We start from the raw sequence: 23848 nt of genomic DNA, 5'->3' as shown, positions 1-23848 counted from the left end.
ATTTTATGAACAAGGACTTTTCAAATTCTGAGTATTAATGGGTTTAAGATATTTCTTAAGTGCTTCTTGCACCTCTCTTAGAAGTTTTCCAAATTTTAATCCATGCATTATGAGGGTCATCCAGTAAAAAAGGAACGTTAGATCACAAACGACAAATGATGTGTGCAAAAAAATAATTATGGTACAGAAACTACATTCCATACTCTACTTTTCCACATATTTGCCATACCCATTCAAGCACTTATCATAGCGTGATACGAGTTTGCTGATACCTGGTTTCTGCCAATGTATTCAACCATGTAGTGACAGCATCTTTGAGTTCATCAGCCGTGACGAAGTGCTTTTTGGAAAGAAGGATTTGAATACATTGGCGGCAACTGAGTACAATGACTGTATCAACAAACTGGTATCATGTTGTGATAAGTGCTTGAAAGGGTATGGCAAATACGTGGAAAAGTAGAGTATGGAATGTAGTTTCTGTACCATAAATTTTTTGAACACATCATTTGTAATTTGTGTTTTACATCAGAACGTTCCTTTTTTCTCTAGCCGACCCTCATATTTACAAGTTTCTTTTCCAATTGACTATGCAAAGTTGTTCTCTGTGGATTGTTGAATTCCCTTGTATGAGGATGAATCAGTGTGTCCGTTAATGGATATATTTTTCAATAGGAGTTACACTTTTTTTCTTTATTTTCCAGCTCTCGATTATGAAGAGAAAAGTGGCCAACATGTGGAGGAAGAGATTTACATGACATGGGAGTCTCTACCTTCAAACCCAGTGGACCAATGGAGTTAACTACTATGGTGCTGTGACTATGGATTCAGTGTCCCATGTCTCATCCAATTCAGCAGTACTTTGAAAGTACCCGGCACCTACACCTGCCATCTCCACCTTATTATGGCTTCGGTTGCGAAGAAGAGAGGCAGCTACCCATCTCGGCAAAGGAGAATGGGGCCCGCTCCGTTCGCGTCATTTGAAGATCTTAGTGACGAGGTAGAAAGTCCCGAGGATAAAGCCTCTCGTCCATTGCCTGGAATCAAAGAGGATGTAAATATGGCCTCCGACGGCACGTTGATGTCTCCCTCCGTACCTGTTCCGACTCTCCAGACACCTTCCACCCCTAGAATCGACATATCACGGGCCAGCAGTTCTTCCCATCACGAGAGTGGAGATAGCAGAGATAGTACTCCCGAACGGGAACTGTTCACAGGTAGCATGGGTCTTGGTTTCAAGGAAGAAGGAGCCGAAGACCTCCGTTCTAGTACCGAGGAACTTGATTACCATGGCGACGAGATGGAAAAGGAAGCACAGTCGAAGAGAGATCGTCTCTTGAGGAGGAAAGAGAAAGGGAAGCAAACTATATTTAAATATGAACTTGAGGCACAGAGCGAGAAAGAAGCCAAAGAAAGAAAAGATTCTGCCTGCAGTGTATATAGTGATGCGTTTTTGTCTATAAGTGGCAGGACAAGTCGTTTGTCTTCAATAGGTTCAGTGGCATCCGGCGGGTCTGGAGCGTCAGGCCTTTCAGTCGCTTCTGCTTTGTCTGGAGGTTCCAGTGCATCTGGACTTTTGAGTGGTCGCAGGTCACCATCTCCACACAAGATGCTTCTGGAAACATCGTTCTGCGGGAACAAACCTATTCCTACTCCAAGTTTGGAGCTTGATTCCCCTCCTGCAGAACCCAAACATGAAACCGAGTCTCTCGAGAAAGTTCTTCTGTCCAAAAAAGCAGAGCTGGCAAATGCTGCAAGGCAAGCAGATGGAAAAGTGAAACGGGAAACGCATGGTGGTTCGGTGCCAAAATCCGGTGATCATCACAAGACTCAAACACTTGAGAGGGAGAAACCTGCATCATTAGATCTCGAAAGTTCCACTAGGGTAGCAAAACCGGTGCAGACTTTTCCTCAGGTTCTGAAAGAGACTCCTGCTAAACCACTCGATCCTCTGCGTAAATCCCAGTCTCGTCCAACCACTCCGAAACCCGTGACAATGTCTTCGAGCATGGCGGAAATGGGTTCAAAATCTCTTTCGACCACCCCTTCAGCTTCGCCAAAATTAGCACGACATGCTTTTTTGAAAAAGGCTGGGAATGGCGAAACTGATAAAAGTTCCCGTACTCCGTCTCCATCTACGTCAAGAAAAACATCTTTGAGCAGTCTGTTCAAGAGGTCAGACGGACCTCTCAGCCCAGAGTCTCCTCCTCCTGGCAAGAGAAAAAGCTCTTTGACCAGTAAATTGAAGGAAGCCAGTGAAGGACTGCGTGAACGTAGTAGGTCCAGAAGCAAGAGTGGTGAGAGAACATCAGCAATTGAGCACACAGCATCCGACAAGAAAGTGGACACAAAAGGGAAAAAGGATAGTAAAAATAAAAGTGTGTTTTCTTCCCTGTTCAAGAAGAAAGAGAAGAAACGAAGCAAAGCAACTGAGAATGACACTTCTGCCCGTGAAGTTCTATCACCTGATTCGGCAAAAATAAGTGATGCGATAACCAATGTGGAATTCACATTTAATTCAGAAGGAAACTACCAGCCATCTGAATTTGGGATGATTCGAGCTGAAAGTGAAGGACGCCATGCAAAGCAGAAACAAACACTAGAGAAAAATGTCACGCGCAAACCCGTGGACAAAACTGCTGGTCTGCAAAAGCCAGAACACAAACATGCTCCTGTGGTGCATGAAGAGGAGAAGAAGAAAGAAGACAAACCATCTGCATCCAAACCTACCATTGATATCCCACGGGAGTCAACAGACAGTCAGGAACCAGACGATGACAAAATCTTGACTCCCGGCTATGAAATGCATAATGGATACTCTCAATCTGAGGACAGTCAAAGGACATCACAAGGAGATGATGCAGCAAAATTTGAACCACTGCCCGATTCTGAAGCAATCACAGTATCACAGGAAACTCTACAAAATATTCCTTCTGTACCTGAAACCGATCATCATTCATCAGAATCTGAAAAAGAAGTTGAGGTGGAGTATGTAAAGGCGAAGGAAACAAGTGCTGAACCAGAAGCAGTGGTGGATCATGAGTGGAAAGGTCTTGTTTTGCAGGATTCGTTTGAAGATGAGCTTCCATACGTTCCAACCACTCTTCCATTAGAACGATCCGTAGCAGTTCCTATTATTCCTGTAAGGCAAAGAATATCGGAAGTGAAGACATTCCCTATTGAAAGACCAAGAAGTACAACCCCAATAAATCCCTGCTCTTTGGAGGATTACATGAGCCACACGTCGAGCAGCGACGAGAAGGACAGTGTGGAGAAAATGAGAATCTGTCTTCCGCGAGAGGATTCAATAACGAAAGCAAAGAGTCCGAGACGTATCACCGCAAGGAGTTGGGTTGAATTTGCTGAACAGGGGCTCCAGAGTCCACGTGAGTACAGGAAGATTACAAAACAGGAAAGAGTGAGTGGTCCGTCACCGCCAAACACAAAGCAGGATGTTCCGGAATCTCCTCCACCTCCTCTCCCGCCACGAGCATCCCAGCCGCCACTTCCACCAAAGACTTGGATCAATTTCGAAGCGATCCCGGAAAAACGAAAACCACCAAAGAGGATACAAACTATTCCCTCACGTGGAACCATAGATATTCCTGAAAGTACCTCAGCTCAGGGAAACGGTCAAAGTACACAAAACACAAACGATGGTTCAAGTGCATCTCAGGGAACCACAAAGGGACATGGACACCAGCGAGTGGTGTATAGTTACGTGAACCCGGAAGACTGTAAGTGCGAGTGCCATGAAAATGTTAACAAACCTGTTTCCGAGAATGGTGTCGATAAAAGTGGTGCAACGGAAAAAACAAATGGGAGTGAAAATAATTCACCCGTTTCAGTTCACAGTGAAATGGATTCGGTTGATGCCAATGGGTTGCCTTCAGATGAAAAGGAACTTTCTGGTGCAAGGCTAGATGTTGACTATGGTGCTGATAGACGTTCTTATCAGAGGTGGTGTACAATCAGCTTTTGTTGTAATAATCTAGCTCTATACATTGTTGTATTGAACTTTTTTGTTGTTTTGCTGCAAGGTAGGGTAGTTAGTGTTTGCTTGTGTAGTTTACAACATGCTAATAAGTGAATAGTATTTTAATATATCTAGATGTAATGTTCTAGAAAGACCCATACAGTAAAATCTCAATTGAATGTGTACTGTGAAGATATATTATAAAAATTAATACCTTGTGGTCTTATTGCAATGCAAGAATTGCCCCCAATTTAATGGTATGTTATATTTTGGTTTGGGGTACATGTAAATGACCAAATCAAAATTATATACTTAAAGTTGACAGATTTATTACCAAATATGCATATATACTGTATAAATTTTGGAAAATTTTCCCAGGCCAAAGATATGATTTGACAAAAAAATATAGAATATTTAAAAGAAAAGATAAAAAAAAAATTTAAAAAACACTTGTGTGTTCTGGCTTGATGAACATAACAATCTTCATGCCAAATTATGTCCTGGGTTGACTTTAAATATTGTTGAACAGGGTGGCTACTCACCGGAAATTCCATGAATTCCAGGAATTATGTGTGAATTCTACGTGAATTTTTCTCCGTAGATGTGAAAAATTGCAACTTTATTAATCAAAATGAATTCATACTACAAATGCCCCGAGGCAAGTTTATCACAGTTTAGCCTTTATTTTATCAAAGAAGGAAAAAAAAAAAAGGAAGCTGCGTGGAAAATAAAACAGAATTCTCTCAATTCATTCACTTTGTTAGTGTCCTTTGCAGAACAATCTATCTAACAGATGGAAGATTATTGCAAGACAAGATATCTTGAAGTTGATTGGGTAAATAATTTTGTAGATTAGTAACATTTGTATTTTCGAATCATCAGAGTATGTGAAATGGCAAATATTAACTCCGCACCTTAAATTGAATATTTTAAATAGTATATGTACCATTTAATTGAATTAAATTAGAATTTTTGGATACATTGGAATCACACAGACCATTTATATTGTCAATATATTTGTGTGTGTATGTGTGTAGGTGGTGAGAGGCGGTAATATGTAAAGTTGAAATTGAGAAAACATCTGCTTGTACGCTTGAATTTTTGGATAGTTCACCTGGAAAACTGGGGATTATACTTGAATTTTATCATGGTCCTAGAGTGGTCACCCTGATGAAACTTAATTCTGTTTATAGTACTGATTAATAGAGGCATGCATATTTCGTTTTTGACGAAAACACGAAATGTGAAATAACACATTGAAAAGTTAATTTTTCATGTTTCTGAAAGGTATGAGGTGCATTTCCCTACCTTGTTTTGTCACGAAATGATGCGAAATGAACTGCAAAATGCGAAATTGACCGTTTATAAAATTGATTAATTCTGCTGCAAACATTTGGGAAGCAAGAATGGACCCCTTTATACAGGAATAATCTTAATATTCTGGTAATGATTTAATGTGCTATTAGAAGGGATATATTTATTTTGTGTAACAGTGCAGATTGTAAATCAAATTTGGGATTATATTCACATTTTTAAAACCAAAATGTCATTTTATATGCTGCTTTTTCACCGCTATAACAGCGAATTCATTTTATTTACCGCCTTTGAACCCGAAATTTTACTTTTTATTTACCAAAAAAATGTGCCTGATTAATATGGACATTACTACTGGAAAAATATTAAATAAGGTGAAAGAATACTGTGTGTTCATAGACTAGGAGACCTAATTTAACACCTTGCATAGCAATCAAATATAGCTAACCTTATTTTAACCAACAGTTATGAATAGAAGGTGCAACAGTAAAGTAGTTGAGAAGACCAGCAAAGAGACTTTTGACTGTATTGCATTCACTGTGTATAGAAACATTTCTGGGGGGATACGACCCAGCTCAATTATTACACATTTGGTTAGCAAGTTAAAAAAAAGTCAGATTTTTCCGTAGAACTGAATATTTCCAACTAAAATACCCAAAGTGAAAGACATATTACATAAAAAATTTGAAATGAGGGCCAACTCCTAACAATATCTTGCATATTGGAGAGACCACAGAATCATCAGTTAATTGAGATTTTACTGTATTAGGTAGTAAGTATCATAGCCTTTTTCGTAGAGTGAAGTGAATTTTCTGAAGTATGATTCTTGTACAAGAAGAAAGAGAAAGGTTTTGTATAGGATTTCTTTAAATTTTGGGAAATGTCGAACAATGAGAACAATTTTTGAATTGATCAGAATATACATGTAACGAAAAGTAAATAGTTTTGCATAAAGTACCAAAGAAAAATACATTTTTGATTTGCAGTCACCTAATACATTTATTACTATTATTATTATAGGGAAATGTATTTAAATAGGTAGGCACCAAAATTGATAGTGAACATGAACTAGTTATCAGTTTTTCTTAGTTGCACACTGTTACATTTGGCTAATCATGACGACAATGGTGAAAATGGTGCTTAGATTAAATTGGTGAAGAGACATTAACAAAACAAGAGGTAACCTTCTGCAGTGTTCTGTAAAGAGCCAAAGAAGCAGAAGTAAGTAAAAATACCAATTTTTTTTAGACACTATTGTGCAAAATTGACACTAAACTTAAACATAGTTATTTACAGGCACTCTAAAAATATTCTGGCATTTCATAAGTAATTGAGGGGTTACAAAAATTTATTGCAAGTAAAGTATTGGACTTATGTTAATGAAACCAGTCCAGAACGAACGAGGAACTCAGTTTTTTTGACACCTACAAATGTTAAATGTGTGCACCACGGGTGTCACGGCACACACAGACACAATAGCCTACTTCTTGCCATACTTGCATCACCTGTCGATAGTGTCTATCGCTGTGATGATTCACTCCTTAGGTCTACGATACCACATGGCATCAGTGAGATGAATACCCTATCTTTGATGAAACCCCACAAAAAGAAGCCACACAGTGTAAGGTCTGCTGAATTTGGGGACCAAACATTGCATAAGACACTGCAAGTGAAGTGGATGATTTGAATGTGTTTCAGTAGTTTGCTTGCAAGAAATTTTTGTAACCCTCAATTATTTATGAAACACCAGGTATTATTTTGCTGGAAAACAACATAAAATTGAATTAAAACATTAAAACCTACAAAGGGATAAAAAAAGGCAACTAGGCAAAAATTCACACCCTAATTCCTTTCATGTAACAATTTTCAATCATTCTTCAGCAAGTTTACATTTGTGCTTCCATAGAAAGTAACTTCATTTATTAGTCTTCTACAAAGTTTCAATTGTCCTACATTGTTCTTAATTGTTTACATGTCCATTTTGATAATGCACAATTGAAATAGTGAGGTATTGAGTGGAAAATTTGCAAAATTATGTAGAATCATGTTCAGCACTACCCGTAAACCTGAGCAAATTTTTATGCATATGACTAGAGCCCGGAAGTTTGGCAAAATGCCTCTTTTTATTTACTGCATATATTGATAAAAAATTTCCGGATATACGTTTTTTTATGTTGTTTCGAATGTTTTAGAAGCCTTTTCATTTTGCCTATTTTGCCTATTTTTAATTATAATGCCTTTTTTTGCCTTTTTCAATGAAATTTGACCATTTTTTTTTAAAAAAAAATATGTTGGCATTTATTTTTCTTCCATTTATTACGTGAATAATTTTCGCTTTATTTAAGTAATATTGAACTCACGCATGTTTCAACATTGCTAAAGGAGAAAAGTGTGAGAAAAAGTATTTCATGCTGAGTTAGGATATTGCCTTTCGGTTAACATTTCCTTGTGCATGATTGACTGCTGAAGTGGACAGGTTGATTTCGAACACAAAGAAAATATTTCTGAAATCTCCCTCTCGAACCCGAAAATTTCAGGAAGTTACGCCTGAGCTTAGTTTTCCTCCGCAACCAGTCTTGACAAGATGGGGAACCTGGATATCAGCAGCTATATATTATGCTAACAACCTTGAAAAAATCAGTGAGGTGATCGATGCTCATCCAGAAAATGAAGCGGCTTCAATTCGTGAAGTGAAAAACTCCTGTGCTATTCAGAACTGAAGAATGAACTGTCGTTTATTTTTGCACATTATGGTGCATTGCCAGAGACAATTACAAAGCTAGAAAAAAAAGGTGAGACTCTTGTAGCATCCATGAAAATCTTCGAGGAATCTATGCAGCAGATGATGGAAGTGCCAGGAGAAAAGGGGTCAGCTGTTGCGGAAAAGTGCAAACGGGTAGTGAGTGCAAATGAGGACTTGAAACAATTCAAAACAATTTGTGATATCCTAAAAGATGAGAATGCTGTTACCAAAATGAGTCCAACTATATTAGCTTGTTCTATGTATGCTTGAATAACTTCTGTCGAAGTAGAAAGATCATTTTCTATTATGAAAAACATTCTCTCTGACAGACGACTATCAATGAATATTGAGAACTTAAAAAAAAACCTTGTAGTTATGTGCAATCAAGACGGAGAAAATTGAAATGCTCTTCCCAATGTAGATTTTAACATGTTGCTAGAAATTATATATAAAAGTAAGCGACTTCCAAATGTGCCATTTTTTCGGTTTATTTTGCCTTTTTTTTTCATTTTTAGTGACTATTTTCCACATTATAAATGCCTTTTTGCCTGCCTATTTTAACGGAAATAAATGCCTGAACTTCCGGGCTCTACATATAACAGTGTTGGCCATCTTTGGCACAAGATAAGTATACCATATGTAGCTGCAGGTATTTAATGACATAATTTAATGTTTGTTAATGTTAGTGTGATAATGTTTGGTTTTGGTGACATACTGCAGCTCAAGTACGTTTCCATTTTAACATGGATGTGACCAATTAATCACTGTTGTGACCATATGAGGTAGGGAAACTAATGACTTTAAGTGTGTAGTGGCAGTTTTCAATGTGGAATTTGCAATTGAGTACTGCCATATGCTCAACTTAGCAGGGGAAAGGGGGGGCACTTGCTTCCCAAAATTTTTAGGTTTGTTAAATTTTTCAAGTTAAGTATACTTTTGTTAACATCGTGGGGCCTGAAGAGCTAAGTAATAAATAATAATATTTGTGATTTTGCAAATGTAACAGTTATATTTAGCAAATAATCCTGTACACTATTTTTATGGGATAAAAAACTTTTCGTGTCTGCCCCCCCTCCCAAAGTTAAGCCTCAAGTTACGCCCATGAGTACTACTGTAATTAAAAATATATAATTCCCAGAAAGTAGAAACGACAAATGTGTGTATAAATATAATTCTATACATTATCGAGATTTTGGTACCATTTTCAACACAGAATTCCCAGGGACAGGTAAATTAATTTTAAGTGAACAAAATAGTTTTTTGAAATTTCTTCAGCTTCTAATTTCTAAAACATGACGTTCGATTCATGCTAAACAGAATGAGGTGTGATTCATAATTATTCCATTATTAGTTTTGAGCGAGATTAAATTTTATTTCGTGTAATACCTAATTTCAAACTAGATGCTAAAATCAAACCTGATTTTGAGGTGAACAGTTAGGCATCAGGCTTAAAATTGAAACTTGCAGAATAAAACAAAAATATGTAAACATGTGTAAATACATGTAAATTAAATGGAAAATTGTCTTGAATTAGATGAAAAGTTCCAGATTCCTAAAGTACCACACACGTGTGTCTTGACAAATGCAGAAAAGGATCCTTTGCCTGTTCCGTTTAGGGTCAGCTCTCTTAGTAGCTTTTCCCCCCTCAATCTAGTATGTAAATTTTGTTTGTGTCTATATGTATTCTTAATACATTGCCTTTTAGATGTAGTCTCTTGTTAGTTGTAGATTTATCTACCTAGTATAATGATAACCAGTTCGCAAATGTGTAGAATTTTTTTTATAGATATATTTTAGTTTTTCCTGATAGATACTTTGTGTAATTGATGTATTAATACTGGAATTCTTTGTTGACTTTTTCCTCTTGCAGACTTATTCTATCTTTTAAAGAATTTCTGTTTATTTTAGACTGTGTAGGTGATATATTGGTTTCGCATATTTAAATTAAATCATAAAATAATTTGTGGGTAATTCAGGTTTTATAAGATTTGGCAAAAAGTATTAGATTTTATTTGAGAAATTGTGATGGCACTTTTTGTGGTACTGTACACACTTTTAAAACAAGCATTGTTTTGGTACCGGTATCCTTTATTTCTATAAGCAATTGCAAGTTGACTATTTTAGTGTTGCTTAACTTCTCCAGGTTCGTTTACAGAAGAGTTTGTGTGTAGGGAGATGATTAAGTAAACAAAGGTAATAAAAATGTACAAAAAGTATTGTCTAGATACATGCCTTGTACATATTTCCAAATTTTCAAACCTCCTGATTCTTCATCTTGAGATCGTAGCTCCATGTTATCATCCTGAAGGATGATCTGTGCGTATGTACACATGGCAAGTAGATGATAACATGATCGGCTATGGTTTCCTGCTTGAGTATATTTTTTTTTTAACATTTAGTCTTGTTTTAATGTGCATAGGTACATGTCTAGACAATAGTCCTTGTACATTTTATGATGTTAATGGCAAGTGACATGAGATTTTACCTTTTCTTATAAAGGAAGGTAAGCCATGTTAAAAGTAAACCAGGTACAAGGTAATTACTTAGACATGTCATTAGAATACAATCCACTAAGTCGCAAAGTTCTATTGGTACCTTACAACTCTATACCATGTTTTCAACATTTTACATTGCTTTTAAACCAATTTTAACCAACTTTTGTTAGCCATTTAATTTATCCATCTTTCTTTTTATTATCAACATGTTAGTGGTTCTGTTCCATCTGTAGTGCCCTGAGAAAGCCAAGTGATGTTGCTGAAATATTGGATTGTATTCCATCAACGTGCTTAGATAAATTATTACCTTATGTGATATAATGATAAGCATAATCTTTCCTTTCAATGCATGTAACTTCATTACAATTATTTCCGTATTCATCAATGGTAGTAATGTTGATGGAGATATATAAATAAGAAAGAAATACAGGCTGTCTATCTAATTTTATTTTGCCTATGAAAGACTGTAGTTGTAGCTTATAAATATTTTGATACAAACTACTAGAAAATGTACAGGCAAACCATAATTATATGAGCTGAGCTGACCAGTAGCTAAATTGTTAACCTGATAGAAGAAAGCAGGATGTGGATTTTTAAGGCTCGACTTGACCTTTGGCAGCCGTCAGGGTGAATCTTATCAAAATTTTCTCTCCATTCGAAAAACCACTATGATATTTCCAAATCTGAAAAATTACATCAGCTTAGAATTCCTTGTAGAGCATTCACGTGAATTTTTGTGTAGTTTGCTTTCACTGTTATCTAGTGTAGCGTGACGTCGGGTATGGTATGGGATCGAGTCACGCCGGGACGTAGCTCAGATAGATAAGATAGGTCTTCAAGTTCGATTTAGCTAACCACCTCTACCCTTAAGGAAGCTGATGAAGGATCGTTGGGAGCCTGTGATGTTGAACACTACTCACCCATTGCTGTAGGTCTGGCCCTCGGCTTCTGGTGTTGGCGACGGTTGCACGGTGACAGGTGCCCGCTGGAGAGATCGAAGGTGGCGATAAGAGGCAGCAGGCAATTCGGCGACTTGATTTTGTGGACTGCAGATTCTCCGGCTGCTTTGGCTAATGTTCCTCCGTAGTCCGGACTGCTTCTTGGGCTTCTCGCTTGTTGCCGCCTCGTAACGTCGCGATCTCTCAACAGGCCATCGTCGTCGTCTCGTTGATCAATTTGCTGGTAATAGTGGAGCGAAGTGAGAGATCGATTTACCATCTCCAGGGGTTTTATACTTTGGAATTGAGTCATGACTTGGTGGACTTTGCACCTCCAGCTGTACACCTGGGGTATCCCTGGATGCAGATGGAAATTTACAGTGGAGGTTCACTCACCGCTGGCGAGGGCCATTGCCTTCCTGACTGTGCAGAGTCGAGTGTAAGATTCTTGTTGCTTGGCTCTGCATCCGGTGGAATGTGGGGTGAATGAGCGTTCAACTTGCGAGCTTCAGAGCGATGTTTTAGGAAAATTGATGTTTCTACCTTTATGCTCCCAATTCCTTCATCACTAGATATTCTCAATGGTTTTGCGATAATATCTAGATAACAGTGAAAGAAAAACTACACGAAAATTCACGTGAATGCTCCAGAAGGAATTCTAAGCTAATGTAATTTTTCAGAATTTGGAATATTGCAGCAGTTTTTCAAATGGAGAGAAAATTTTGATAAGATTCACCCTGACGGCTGCCAAAGGTCAAGTCGAGCCTTAAGGTTCACTATGAATCTGCAATCAGTTTTTTGTATTTTTCAAGTTCGAGCTTATGTCGGTTCTATGTTTCACCAATGTTTGAAGTGAATGATTGAGTTTTTATCTTCATCCCTTCCTGCCATAACACAATATTATTGCAGTAATGCATGCTTTGCAACTTTTACAATCAAAACTCAGTTTTAACTTATAAGTTTTTTTTTAAATCTGTGTTTCTATCATACTTATATTTATGACTGCCTTGCTAGGTTTCATTCAATCATGAATTGAATAAACATTTTGTTCTTGCACATGCTTCACACATTCTTCTCATTATGGTATTCCAGTTAAGTTGCCTTTTTATATTTGTAGATTTACAAGAAAGCTGTTTTGATTTAATTTGATTACAGATTATGCTAAGCATAGTATTAGAAAATATATCATAATACTGAAGGAATATGTTGCTGATATTGATCAGATATGTCATGATAGATATTAGAGATCTGATAATTGTAGGGCTCTGCCGTAAAACATGGTAAGTGACATTTTGGTCATTTTTGTGTTAAAGTCAAATGTGCCATCCTTCAATTTTCAAGTGAAATTGCCATGTCATACAATTAGCATTGGACTCAGTGAAGCCTTCTGGTAAGAACATCACAAAAACAATTTATCTACAATTTAGCTTCTAACATTTTTTCTTAATGAACTCAAAAATGACCAAAAATGTTACTTACCATGTTGTACACCCGATCCCTTCAATAAGTAGTAATTATTGATGATGGATCAGTAAAATTGCACATTATTTTACTGATCCATTATTTCAAGAAGTAATCCAATTTATTTACAGAATTTTATCAGTGTAAGATTTCAAAGGAAACAAATGAAGAAAGTATTTTCAGAGTATCATATATTTTCAGTTACAGTACAAGGTAATTCTACACTATGCCTCGTAATAAATCTGTTTGTTGTACATTTGCATATTCAGTTGTGTGTAATCTTATTTGTTCTCTCCTTTTACATGGTAAATTTCTACACCAATATGAAATACTGATGACACATCACATGAGGAATTCTTACTAACTTACAGTTTATTGTTTTTCAGTGATTCTTCTTTTGAGTATCCTAGTCCATATAACTTGGAGCAGGAGTGCGAATATTCAGATGGTCTAAAACCTATGAAGCCATTTGGTATGGACCTGGATGTCAGAAGCAATAGAAGCAGTATAATATCCCAGGTGAGGTTCACATTGTACACCCGATGGCAAAAGAAAGAGTAGGCGAATTGTCCATCACAATTTTCATTCAGCCTGTTTCCCACAATGTGATAATGATGAATTTAAATTGAAACGTCAACAAAAAGAAGACAATATCTGCTTCGAATCAACAGATATCCATTCCTTAAAACAACATAAGCTGTAGAATAAACAATAATGAAAATAGCGATGGACAGTTTTCCTACTATTAACTTTGCCGTTGACTGTACAGTTCAGGACATTATGGGTGTGTCTAGAAAAAATTCTAGAGATGAAGGAGTGTCAAAATCAAAAACTTATGTTCTGAAATGTGATATATATAGGATTATTCGGAAGTGATGGTACAAATTGTAAGTGTGAAGAGTACACACTAGAATATAAAAAAAGTTGCAGTGAATATAGATCCACAAATAAACTGCTTGTGAGAAAATGGCAAATGCATAGGCGAATCTAGAATTGTTTTCTGGGGCACATCATATGCTGTAAATGCATACTGAAATTGACCAACAACTGCCCAGATTTCACTGTGTGCTTCTAACATGTAGGAATTCTCAAGCCAGCTTCATGACTTTACCTATGTCACTCAAAAATTCCCAAGCAATAATGAAGCTTTCCAACTCTAATACTAGAGTCTATGGACATATTCGAAAAAATATGAATTGCCAATAAGTAGAGGCATGCATATTTCATTTTTGACGAAAACATGAAATAATACATTCTAATTTAATTTTTAATGTTTCTGAAAGGTGTGGTAATTTTTAATGTTTCTAAAAGGTGTGAGGTGCATTTTCCTACCCTGTTTTGTCACGAAATGATGCGAAATAGACTCTTAAACACTAAATTTAGAGTTTATTTACTGATGGGACACTTTCTGAAGTTTGAATTATCCTGTGAGTTATGCAATTCACGGAAAATTTATTAATTCTGCTCTAAATATTTGAGAAGCAAGAATGGGCCCTTTTATACAGGAATAAACTTAATACTCTGGTAACTTCATAAATGTGCTATTAGAAGGGATATGTTTATTTTGTAATAAGTGTAGTTTTCAAATCAATTTTTGGATTATGTTCACAATTTTAAAACCAAAATGTCATTTTCACCACTAGATCACCGAAATTTTATTTTATTTACCGCTTTTGAACCCGAAACTGACTCTTGTTTTTGTACCAAAATGTTTTTTTTTACCAAAAATATGTGCCTATACAAATAAGGTCCATAATTTTCTATACACAAGAAGTGAACTGGACGATTGGGATACCTTAATTTACACTTCGCTTTTGTTTCTCCACTAGTATTGGTGCGGCAGTATACTACTAGTAACTAGTAGTATACACCTAGTGGACAAGTGTGCATGGAGAAGGTCACATGTTGAACATGGGTGTCAAGAAACATGTGAGTCTTGGATTGTGACAGTACATTCATACATCCGCCATTTCTTGCAAATGATTTGTTTGCACCCCCATGTTGACCAAGACTTGCAGTTTGTATCTCCACTTCTCAATCACCCTGTATGTATATATTGACAATCGGGGATGTGTTTATAGGTTATAATTATTTTCTTCAGAGAACCAGAGTGATAGAAAGTGAGGTAGAGAGAAATAAATAAAATCTGCTCAAAAAAGAGAAATAAAAGTTGCAAAAAAAAGAAAGTGAAATAAAAACAGCAGAGAAAAATAGGGGAGAAAAAACAAAGAGAATCAACATGAGAGTAAGCGAGAAGTCTGAGATAGGAAGGATGCCAAAAATGTAAAGAAAAGAACAGCAGAAAAGAGAAAAGTACTACAAATAGAAGTAAGATTTTTTTTCCACATTCAGAGGGGTCCCAATCCTACTTAAAGATGCACATAAGTTCAGTAGAGGCATTCACACCAGAACTTCTTTCTGTTTGCTTCCTCATACTTGCAATGCGAGATAATCATTAGTGCACACATAGGTGTAGCAAGGGGTGGGTGAAGTGAATGACCATCTGGGCCCTTGCGCCCCATGGGGCTTACACAAAAAAAATTATTGCAATAAATAGAAGTGTGAAAAATAGATGGAAAAGACTAATTTTTGTGGGTGATAGAACTGCACCATTTTATTCGTATCTGGTTATAAATTCTAGTTAAACATTACAATTTGAATGAATACATCAAATATTCAATATTTTAAATAAACCTGGCAGTAGCAGTCTGATTTTAGAAGCTACGCCACTACAAATAAGCTATGAATAAAATAATTTCTTGTATTGAATCTGTGTTTGTATTATGCATTTTATTAAGCACTACCTGTTACTGAAATTCGACATTCGATTTCCTGCTACACCCTACTTCATGGCATAGAAGTGATTGCATACAGATTAACTTACATTTTTGCCACTTAAAGTTCCAGGTGAATCCAAAGGTGGGCATGGGCATTCCTACATTAGTTCCTCCATAAATTTAATATATAAGGGTCAGTCAGTGAAAGACAGGTCATCTCGTATTAGTGGCGACTCGTGGCCTTTTTTTTAAATGTAGGAAGTTATGGTAAACAGACCGAGGAAACACTTTGAAAATGCATTCAATTAAAGAGGCCGATGTATCACTTGTAATATCCATTGGATTTAGCTGCAACACTGTGCCCACTTTTGAGTGGACCAAGCTGATTGGTTCGACCATAGACCATATTATTTATCTGTGGTTCGATGTTTGTGGAGTCCTCCCAGCCTGTCGTCATATGTTTTGCCAATCCCGTGATAAGAAAATTGCTTCTTCAATTATGCTAAATGCAACTAATTATGTAATTTTAAGTTCAATTTATGCAGCTATTTTGGAGTTGTGAACTTGGATAAACAATTTATGCAGCTATTTTGGAGTTGTGAACTTGGTTTATCCATTATTTACTATAGTTAAGCAACATTTGAGTAATCAACCAACTAGTTAAATGGATTCAGTATAGTGCTTGAAAAAGTTGGAGAAAATTCACAATTGGGAACGGCGGCTCGTGTTTCATTTGTGAACTCCAACTTTCTTCTGATTTCATCTCATAAAATGCTCTTTTACTAAATCGGGGAGGATAAGGAAAATATGAAAAGAAGAGGATGTGATTGTGAAAGCTTTTCCTTTGGTCGTCATACTTCCTTTTGTTTGAAACATGTCCGTTGGAGAAGTACATTTCCTCAAAGTATCTTCCATTGAATTCAATTTATCTGTCTCCCAGGGATGCACGTTTAGAGAGAATGCTAGATTTTATCATCATGCCAAACACAGGGTGCTAGGTGCCAACAAAGTTCAAATTATACTAGGTTTAGAACCATAATGTTAGGGTTGGCATCACTGAATGAGGAAGCGAGTGCTTCTTCCTCGCTGGACCATGTAACTGTGGAACCCCTCCCTCTCCCTTCCACACCCCTCACCCATCCCGTTGTATGTGGATGATCGAGGTTCCTCAGCAACAGGGAAGGGGGAAGACTATCGTTTTTGGGGGCAGCTGGAGGAAGCAAGTGATAGCAAACAGTAGCGAACCTGGTCAAGTGTATGCCCATTGCACTCTTAATGTTTAATGCACATTTAACTCTTAAAAAGTAGAGAACTGGAAAATACTACAAATGAACTGTAAAAAGTTCCTCACTTCCTACATGGAGGAATTGCCCCTGCCTCATATATCTCGACGTGAAGATGCCATTGCTCCACAAAACTGCCACTGGAAGGAGATTCCGTTTTCACCTGGTACATGGCAGCCACGTCGCAGAAAACCTCTTGACTCCACTCCTTCACCCACGACAGAGATAAGCAATGTTTTCCATACAATGCCGTCATTTGACGGTGAATGTCTCGCATACTAAAGTCGTTTTCACGTTCAGAAGACACAACGGCGCTTATGGAGAAACCGCACAGTGTTGCCAATACAGCGCTAGCTCATGTCGCCGGAAAATTATGAGCTTTCTTCACAATGAAGGTGTTACATATTTTGTATATATAATGATAATTATATGTAATTATTAATATTATACTGTGAACATTACAGTTCATTAGCATGTCATTTTCCCATTAGATTTAATTTAATACACAGGCACATTTAATATTTATTTGCCTTTCTCTGTAATTATTTCATAGAATAACATTGAGATATGGTAATGTGTTACATATATACAGGGTGACTGGTAATTACATGTATTCCCTGAAAGGGGTTAAAGTAGAGACAATTTGCAATAAATTTGACCATATGATACCCCGTCCGAAAATTAGTAGTTTTTGAGATAATCGAATTTCAATTGTTCTTTTTAAAAATGACAATTTTCCACATAAAAAGATGAATTGAGAAAAAACTGCTCATTGTATGGAACTTTTTTCAGCGTTTTCTGATAGCTAACAAATAAGTGGTTCGTTGAAAAAAACGTTTTTCCCAAATAACAATCACATGTAAGTAACGGGTGGGTCTAAACTTACAAGTGATGATAAAAAAATGCACTCTTAGTTTACTTGGCAACGAATTAATAACAAAAATGGTATGACACGAAGCGTACAAATTACTTAAATTACTTCCTTGGGTCATCTGCTATCCAACAAGGTACAAATGTTGCTAACATTCACTTTGTGTACAAGAAATAATACTTCATTCATCTTCATGTGTATGGAATCAATGAACAATACAATTAGAGAACATTACACGTCTTGCTCAAAGTGGGCATCTCCGTTACGAATGCAGGCACGCAGGTTTTTATGGACATTTGGTCTCTTAACTCGTGATGTGATGGTGTCCTTGATGTGTTGACCAGCTGTTAAGATCCTCTCCCTGAGCTCTTCTTGCGAGTTTACCGGTGTCTTGTCATGTGGCTCCAAATGTAAAAGTCGCAAAGCGTCAAATCGATCGGGGGATCGAGCTGGGCAGTCATCATGCTGATAAATCATGTCACGTCTTTTAGCTAGAGGCACATCCTCCAACTACATTGCCATCACGTTCCTCAAAAAATGTTCATAAGTGATGCCATTTAAGATTTGGGGCAGGAAAAATGGCTCGATCAAATTATTGTTGATGATGCCCATCCATACTTTTGCCTGGGCGTGCGACAGTGGCTGGATGAAAATTACCCAAAGAAATGGATTGGCCGAGGCGGCCCGATTCCCTGGCCTGCTCAATCCCCCGATTTGAACCTTGCGACTTTTACATTTGGAGCCACATGACAAGACACTGGTAAACTCGCAAGAAGAGCTCAGGGAGAGGATCTTAACAGCTGGTCAACACATCAAGGTCACCATCACATCACGAGTTAAGAGACCAAATGTCCGTAAAAACCTGCGTGCCTGCATTCGTAACGGAGGTGCCCATTTTGATCAAGACGTGTAATGTTCTTTAATTGTGTTGTTCATTGATTCCATTCACATGGTGATGAATGAAGTATTATTTCTTGTACACAGATGTGAATGTTAGCAACATTTGTACCTTGTTGGATAGCTGATGACCCATGGAAGTAATTTAAGTAATTTGTACGCTTCGTGTCATACCATTTTTGTTATTAATACGTTGCCAAGTAAACTAAGAGTGCATTTTTTTATCATCACTTGTAAGTTTAGACCCACCCGTTACTTACATGTGATTGTTATTTGGGAAAAACATTTTTTTCAACGAACCACTTATTTGTTAGCTATCAGAAAACGCTGAAAAACGTTCCATACAATGAGCAGTTTTTTCTCAATTCATCTTTTTATGTGGAAAATTGTCATTTTTAAAAAGAACAATTGAAATTCGTTTATCTCGAAAACTACTAATTTTCGGACGGGGTATCATATGGTCAAATTTATTGCAAATTGTCTCTACTTTAACCCCTTTCAGGGAATACATCTAATTACCAGTCACCCTGTATATAAATTCATTATTGTCTATGAATTTATGTGTACGTTGGAAACTGAAAGGTGATCTTCATTTCAGTATTAATGTCGACTGTAATGTAAACAAAAACAACGTGTATTTGCGACAGCACTAATGTTGCTCACAACAGCAGCATTGGAAATAATTGTCAATTATTAAAGTAATTGCAATTCTATTATAACAAACTGCATGAAGTTAATATTTTTACTGAATGGAAATAAAATAACAACTCGAAAACTTGGTGGTGATTATCTGGAATGCTGCGGTGAGTCGACTCAACATGACCAGACAATGTCTCCTTACTTCGCGTGCGGTTCGGGTTAAAAAGAAACTCTAAATGCATGAAAGTAATATTTCTGGGAACCTTTCAGTGGTTATAAAAAATAATTTCATTATTTTCTCCACAACTTTGTCGCTGAAAGTTTTTACTTGGAATTACAGAACAAAAAATGGGCAGCGACGACATTTTCTACTGCACGAATATAAAAAATCTCCACATACTTTATTTGAATATTTTTTAATGCGAATATGCTTTAAAGTATTGATAAATTCTGAGCACCACCATCACCTATGACAATTAGAAAACAGTGTCAATTTTTTTCATAATGAATGCTTCAATTTTACGGCATGTTTCAACGTTAGGAATGAAAATAATGTAAAAATTTTGTTTTCACAGAAAATTTTGCATTTTTAATTTATCTAAAAATATGTAAGCAAGTTACCAGTTTTTTGTGCTCACCATCGTATTCTCTACAAAATTTCCTGCAAAACTGCAGGTACCGATTTTACGTGAGCTAAATTTGTAAATCGAGAAATTTCACAACAGCGCGCTCGTATTTGCCCATAAAAGCATTGTCCATAAGAGCCCATTGTGTCTTCTGAACGTGAAAACGACTCTAGCACCTTCCACCCAGAAAGGCAGCTCTTCCTTTCTGGCTTCCTTGATATGCTGGTGGCAAGTCCCCGCTGTCTGCACTTCACACGACACATTCACACAAGTCTGTGATGCAATTGTCATCTATTGGGCAACAACGGAACAATCTTCCAGTGGCAGTAGTTTCTTGGAGCTGCTGAATCTACACATCGAGATATATGAGGTGGCTTGTTTTGCACTCATTCACTTCTATTATCATAATTAACATACAAAGATAGAAAAGCAAGGTAAAATAATAATATAACGTTACTGTGTATTTTTAAGTTATTCATTGCAAACTTGTCTTATTGTAGGATGAACCACAATCACCTGAAGAGGGATCATCATCCAACGGCAACGAAGTCAAACCACAGTAATTTAGCCTTCATGATAGAATAAACGGTAAAATATATATATATAATAGTAATAATTTTTCATAATACTGATTTTTTCAATGGACAATCTTTTTCCTGTTTTTCATCTGTTACTTTTTGTATTAAATGTTTTCTGCTCAACCAGTTAACAAATGCATAAATGAAAAAAGTTTTTACTGTAATTTCTTGTTATTTTTTCTCTGGTAGAAAAAATATCTGTAATTTACATGCAGTAATACATAATGTGTTCAGAAACAAAATATGGTTAGGATTGCAAATGGTAAAGCCAAAGACCAAATTATACATGCTATAGCAAGAAACAGAGCAGAAAGACATTAAAAAATAAAAAGGAGATAAAGTTTATAAAGTTATGGTTCAAATGCCAGTGTTACAAATAATTCTGTGTTGTATTTCCACTGTTCTAATGTATAACATCTTGACACAAAAAAAGACAAAAAAACCTGTGCAATATAGCTTAGTTTCAGTTTGGTGACATGTTATAACTTGCGTTAGAAAAGTCTTGAATGTTAAAGAGGAGCTGAGTTAACGAAAAAGTGCTTTGTGTTTTATTGTTGAAACTGTGTTGGTGTTGAGAAGTTTTCTGTAATCAAAGGGCTTATGTGTAAAAATATAAGCTGTTATTTTGCTGGTTGTAATGTACTTATATAAATATTGTACAGTTAAGAATACTGATGTTTTACTCTTGGAAAGGAAGAAATAAAAAGAAATCTAATTGAGTTGTGTTCGTATGCAGTATTTTGAAGTTGATGCAAGGTTATTTATGATGTTGGAAATTAATGTTATTTCCTGTCAACATATTGTTGATTCCTGTTCTCAGTTTTTCTTTTTACAATGTGAATTCCACGATATTGTTCAACATTTAATGTACTGAAGGATATTTCAAAGGTTCACATGAAACTTACAAGACACTTAACCCCTTAAGTGTGACATTTGTTGAACAAATCGCTACTGGAAAATGTAGGGTTTTTCGTCAAATACAGTATATGCCCTCCGCATTGTGCTGCTGTAGTGCGGAAGGTGTATATATCAGTGGCGAAGCGTGACATTTTTACGTAGTCATCGGAAGACTTGCCAAACGTCAGGGTCAATCTTTCAACTGAGTTAGGGGGAGGGGCCATTCCTACATTGATAATGATAACAGTGTTCGTACATGACATGTGAAGTAGAGATTGCTAAATCTATTCTTTAAAAAAAAAAAAAAAAATTGTTGAACTTCTCTCTCCAAAATTCGGATTGCTTCCGAAATCCGGGTAGTAGAATTTTTGAATCAAGATTTTTAGATTTTCCGGAATCCTGATATTTTTGGCCATCTCTGGTGTGAAAGTAAGATATGTTAGGGAAAAGGTTCTGTTTGAGTCAGTATGTCTATCACCTCGAGAACAAAAATCTTGATCAATCTTGTCATTTGTAAGCATAGTAAACACAAAACAGCAGGAAGTACTTCGTGTTTTGTAAACCAAGAACATTTCCCCCCCCCCAAAATCCATATTTGAACTGCAGGATCCAAAAAAATTAAAAGAAGAAATACTATGAAGAAAATAGAATAAATCCAGAACTGGTTTTAATTTTCAGTTCTTTCTAGCACTAACCGTGGGGAAATTTATGCTTTTGCTTACTTATATTTTTTTCTATGCACCATTACTTTCATCATCTATTCTGTGTAAGTTGCGTTGCGATGCTCTTCAATATGTTTTTTTTCTCTTATAAAACAAGAGCGTTGCATGCTTTACAGTGCTGGACATTCTGAGAAGTTTCATCTTGATGTCACAGAAACCCTGCCGTGTTTGTAAACAAGGAGGCTGAAAAAAAAAGAAGAAAAAAAAAGGTCTGATGACCAGACCTTCAAAAGTGGGGGGGAAAGCGGTGGAAGGACCTTGGATTTGCAGACCTGCTGGGATGAGCTGGCCCACCTGACACCATTGCACTCAACAGAAATGCAGCGGGATGGTTGGGCATGGGGGGAGGGGGGTGTAGAACTGGGCTCTCCTTTTGATGCGCTAAACTTAGCGAATCTCTTGCGTATTTCTATCTGTTGAATGGTGTTACTTGACTAATTTCCCTCAAATATGCGAATATTCTGATTTAGTTTTTCTTCTTCCCTAAAATATTTAAAAAGCAATATCTTTAATATTTTGCTTTGTCATCTCCCGACGACCTGACGCCTCGCCTCTGGTATATATACACGCTTTGTTTGTTTCAAGTATATTCGATTTACTGTGGCATATATAATCACACAGACATTTGGTGAGATAGGTCTAGCTGTAAAAATAGTAGCAAGAGAGAAGAAAAAGACAAAAAGAAGAAGACGAAACTAATTTTTATCTTCTTCCTTTTCCTCTCTTGCTACTATTTTTTGTTTCTACTACAGCTAGAACTATCTGACCAAATGCCTGTGTGACTTTATACGCCTCAGTAAGTTGAATGTAGTTGAAACAAACATAAGGCATATATATATGCCTTCCACACTACAGCAGCACAATATGGAGGGCATATATATACGCCATCCACACTTAAGGGGTTAAAGTGTAGTATGATAGAGAATGTTGCAGTGAGGAAGCCAGTTGGAAGAAATGTTATGTGAATGCATTTTTCTTGTATGTATTAGGTGCATCCAGGAAGTTAGTTTCCCACTCGCCCACAGGTGGCAGGCCATGCATATTAAAACTGGTTTTGCACATGCATGAGAGGCACATGCTCTGGCTAGTGAATGTCCTAGAAGACGCCTCCCTAAAGTCCTCGGTAGCATCGCAGCAACAATGAAACATGGCGGCTCTTATTCCATCTCCCACTGCGTGCGAGGTTCGTTTGGTGATCAAGTTCTTGAACGCACAAAATATACAGCTGATAGAAATTCATCATCAGCTGTGCCAGGTGTATGGGCCAGACATCATGAGCAAGCAGATGGTGCGTCCTTGGTGCAGGACATTTACTGAAGGCCGACAAAATGTGCATGACGATGAGCACAGTGGGCAGCCATCTACCGTTATGGACGACCTTGCGGAGCAGGTGCAGCAGCGCATATTGGAGGATCGTCACGTCATGATCACGGAACTCGGCAACCATTTCCCGCAGATTTCTCGTTCGTTGTTGCACGACATTGTTACCAAATGCCTCTTGTTCCGTAAATTGTGTGCCTGGTGGGTGCTGAAACAACTGACGCCCGAACACAATGGAAAACACATGGGCATGGCGCTGACATTTCTGCAGCACAGGGGATGAAACATGGGTTGCATACAGCACCCCAGGAAGC

At 37.0% G+C, this 23848-nt stretch overlaps 1 protein-coding gene across 4 annotated transcripts in view; it reads left to right on the top strand.

The window, feature by feature from the left end:
- Positions 1–21319, top strand: part of LOC145980549 (uncharacterized) — an 89175-nt gene extending 67856 nt beyond the window's left edge. For 3 of the 4 annotated variants that reach the window (XM_083113567.1, XM_083113569.1, XM_083113568.1), the window contains exons 2-4: positions 702–3957; positions 13311–13443; positions 20518–21319. In XM_083113567.1, the coding sequence (XP_082969693.1) occupies positions 902–3957; positions 13311–13443; positions 20518–20580 (3252 nt within the window). In that variant the 5' untranslated portion in view covers positions 702–901 and the 3' untranslated portion in view covers positions 20581–21319. Of the gene's footprint in view, positions 1–701; positions 4038–13310; positions 13444–20517 lie in introns of all 4 variants that reach the window. The other variant, XR_014440854.1, reaches the window with a different exon arrangement.
- Positions 21320–23848: the final 2529 nt, after the last annotated feature.

This window comes from Lepisma saccharinum, chromosome 28 (assembly GCF_977018435.1).
Source record: "Lepisma saccharinum chromosome 28, izLepSacc3.1, whole genome shotgun sequence".
NCBI lineage: Eukaryota > Metazoa > Arthropoda > Insecta > Zygentoma > Lepismatidae > Lepisma > Lepisma saccharinum.
The sequence above is the reverse complement of the archived record's forward strand: the minus strand, read 5'-3'. Positions and strand labels throughout refer to the sequence as shown.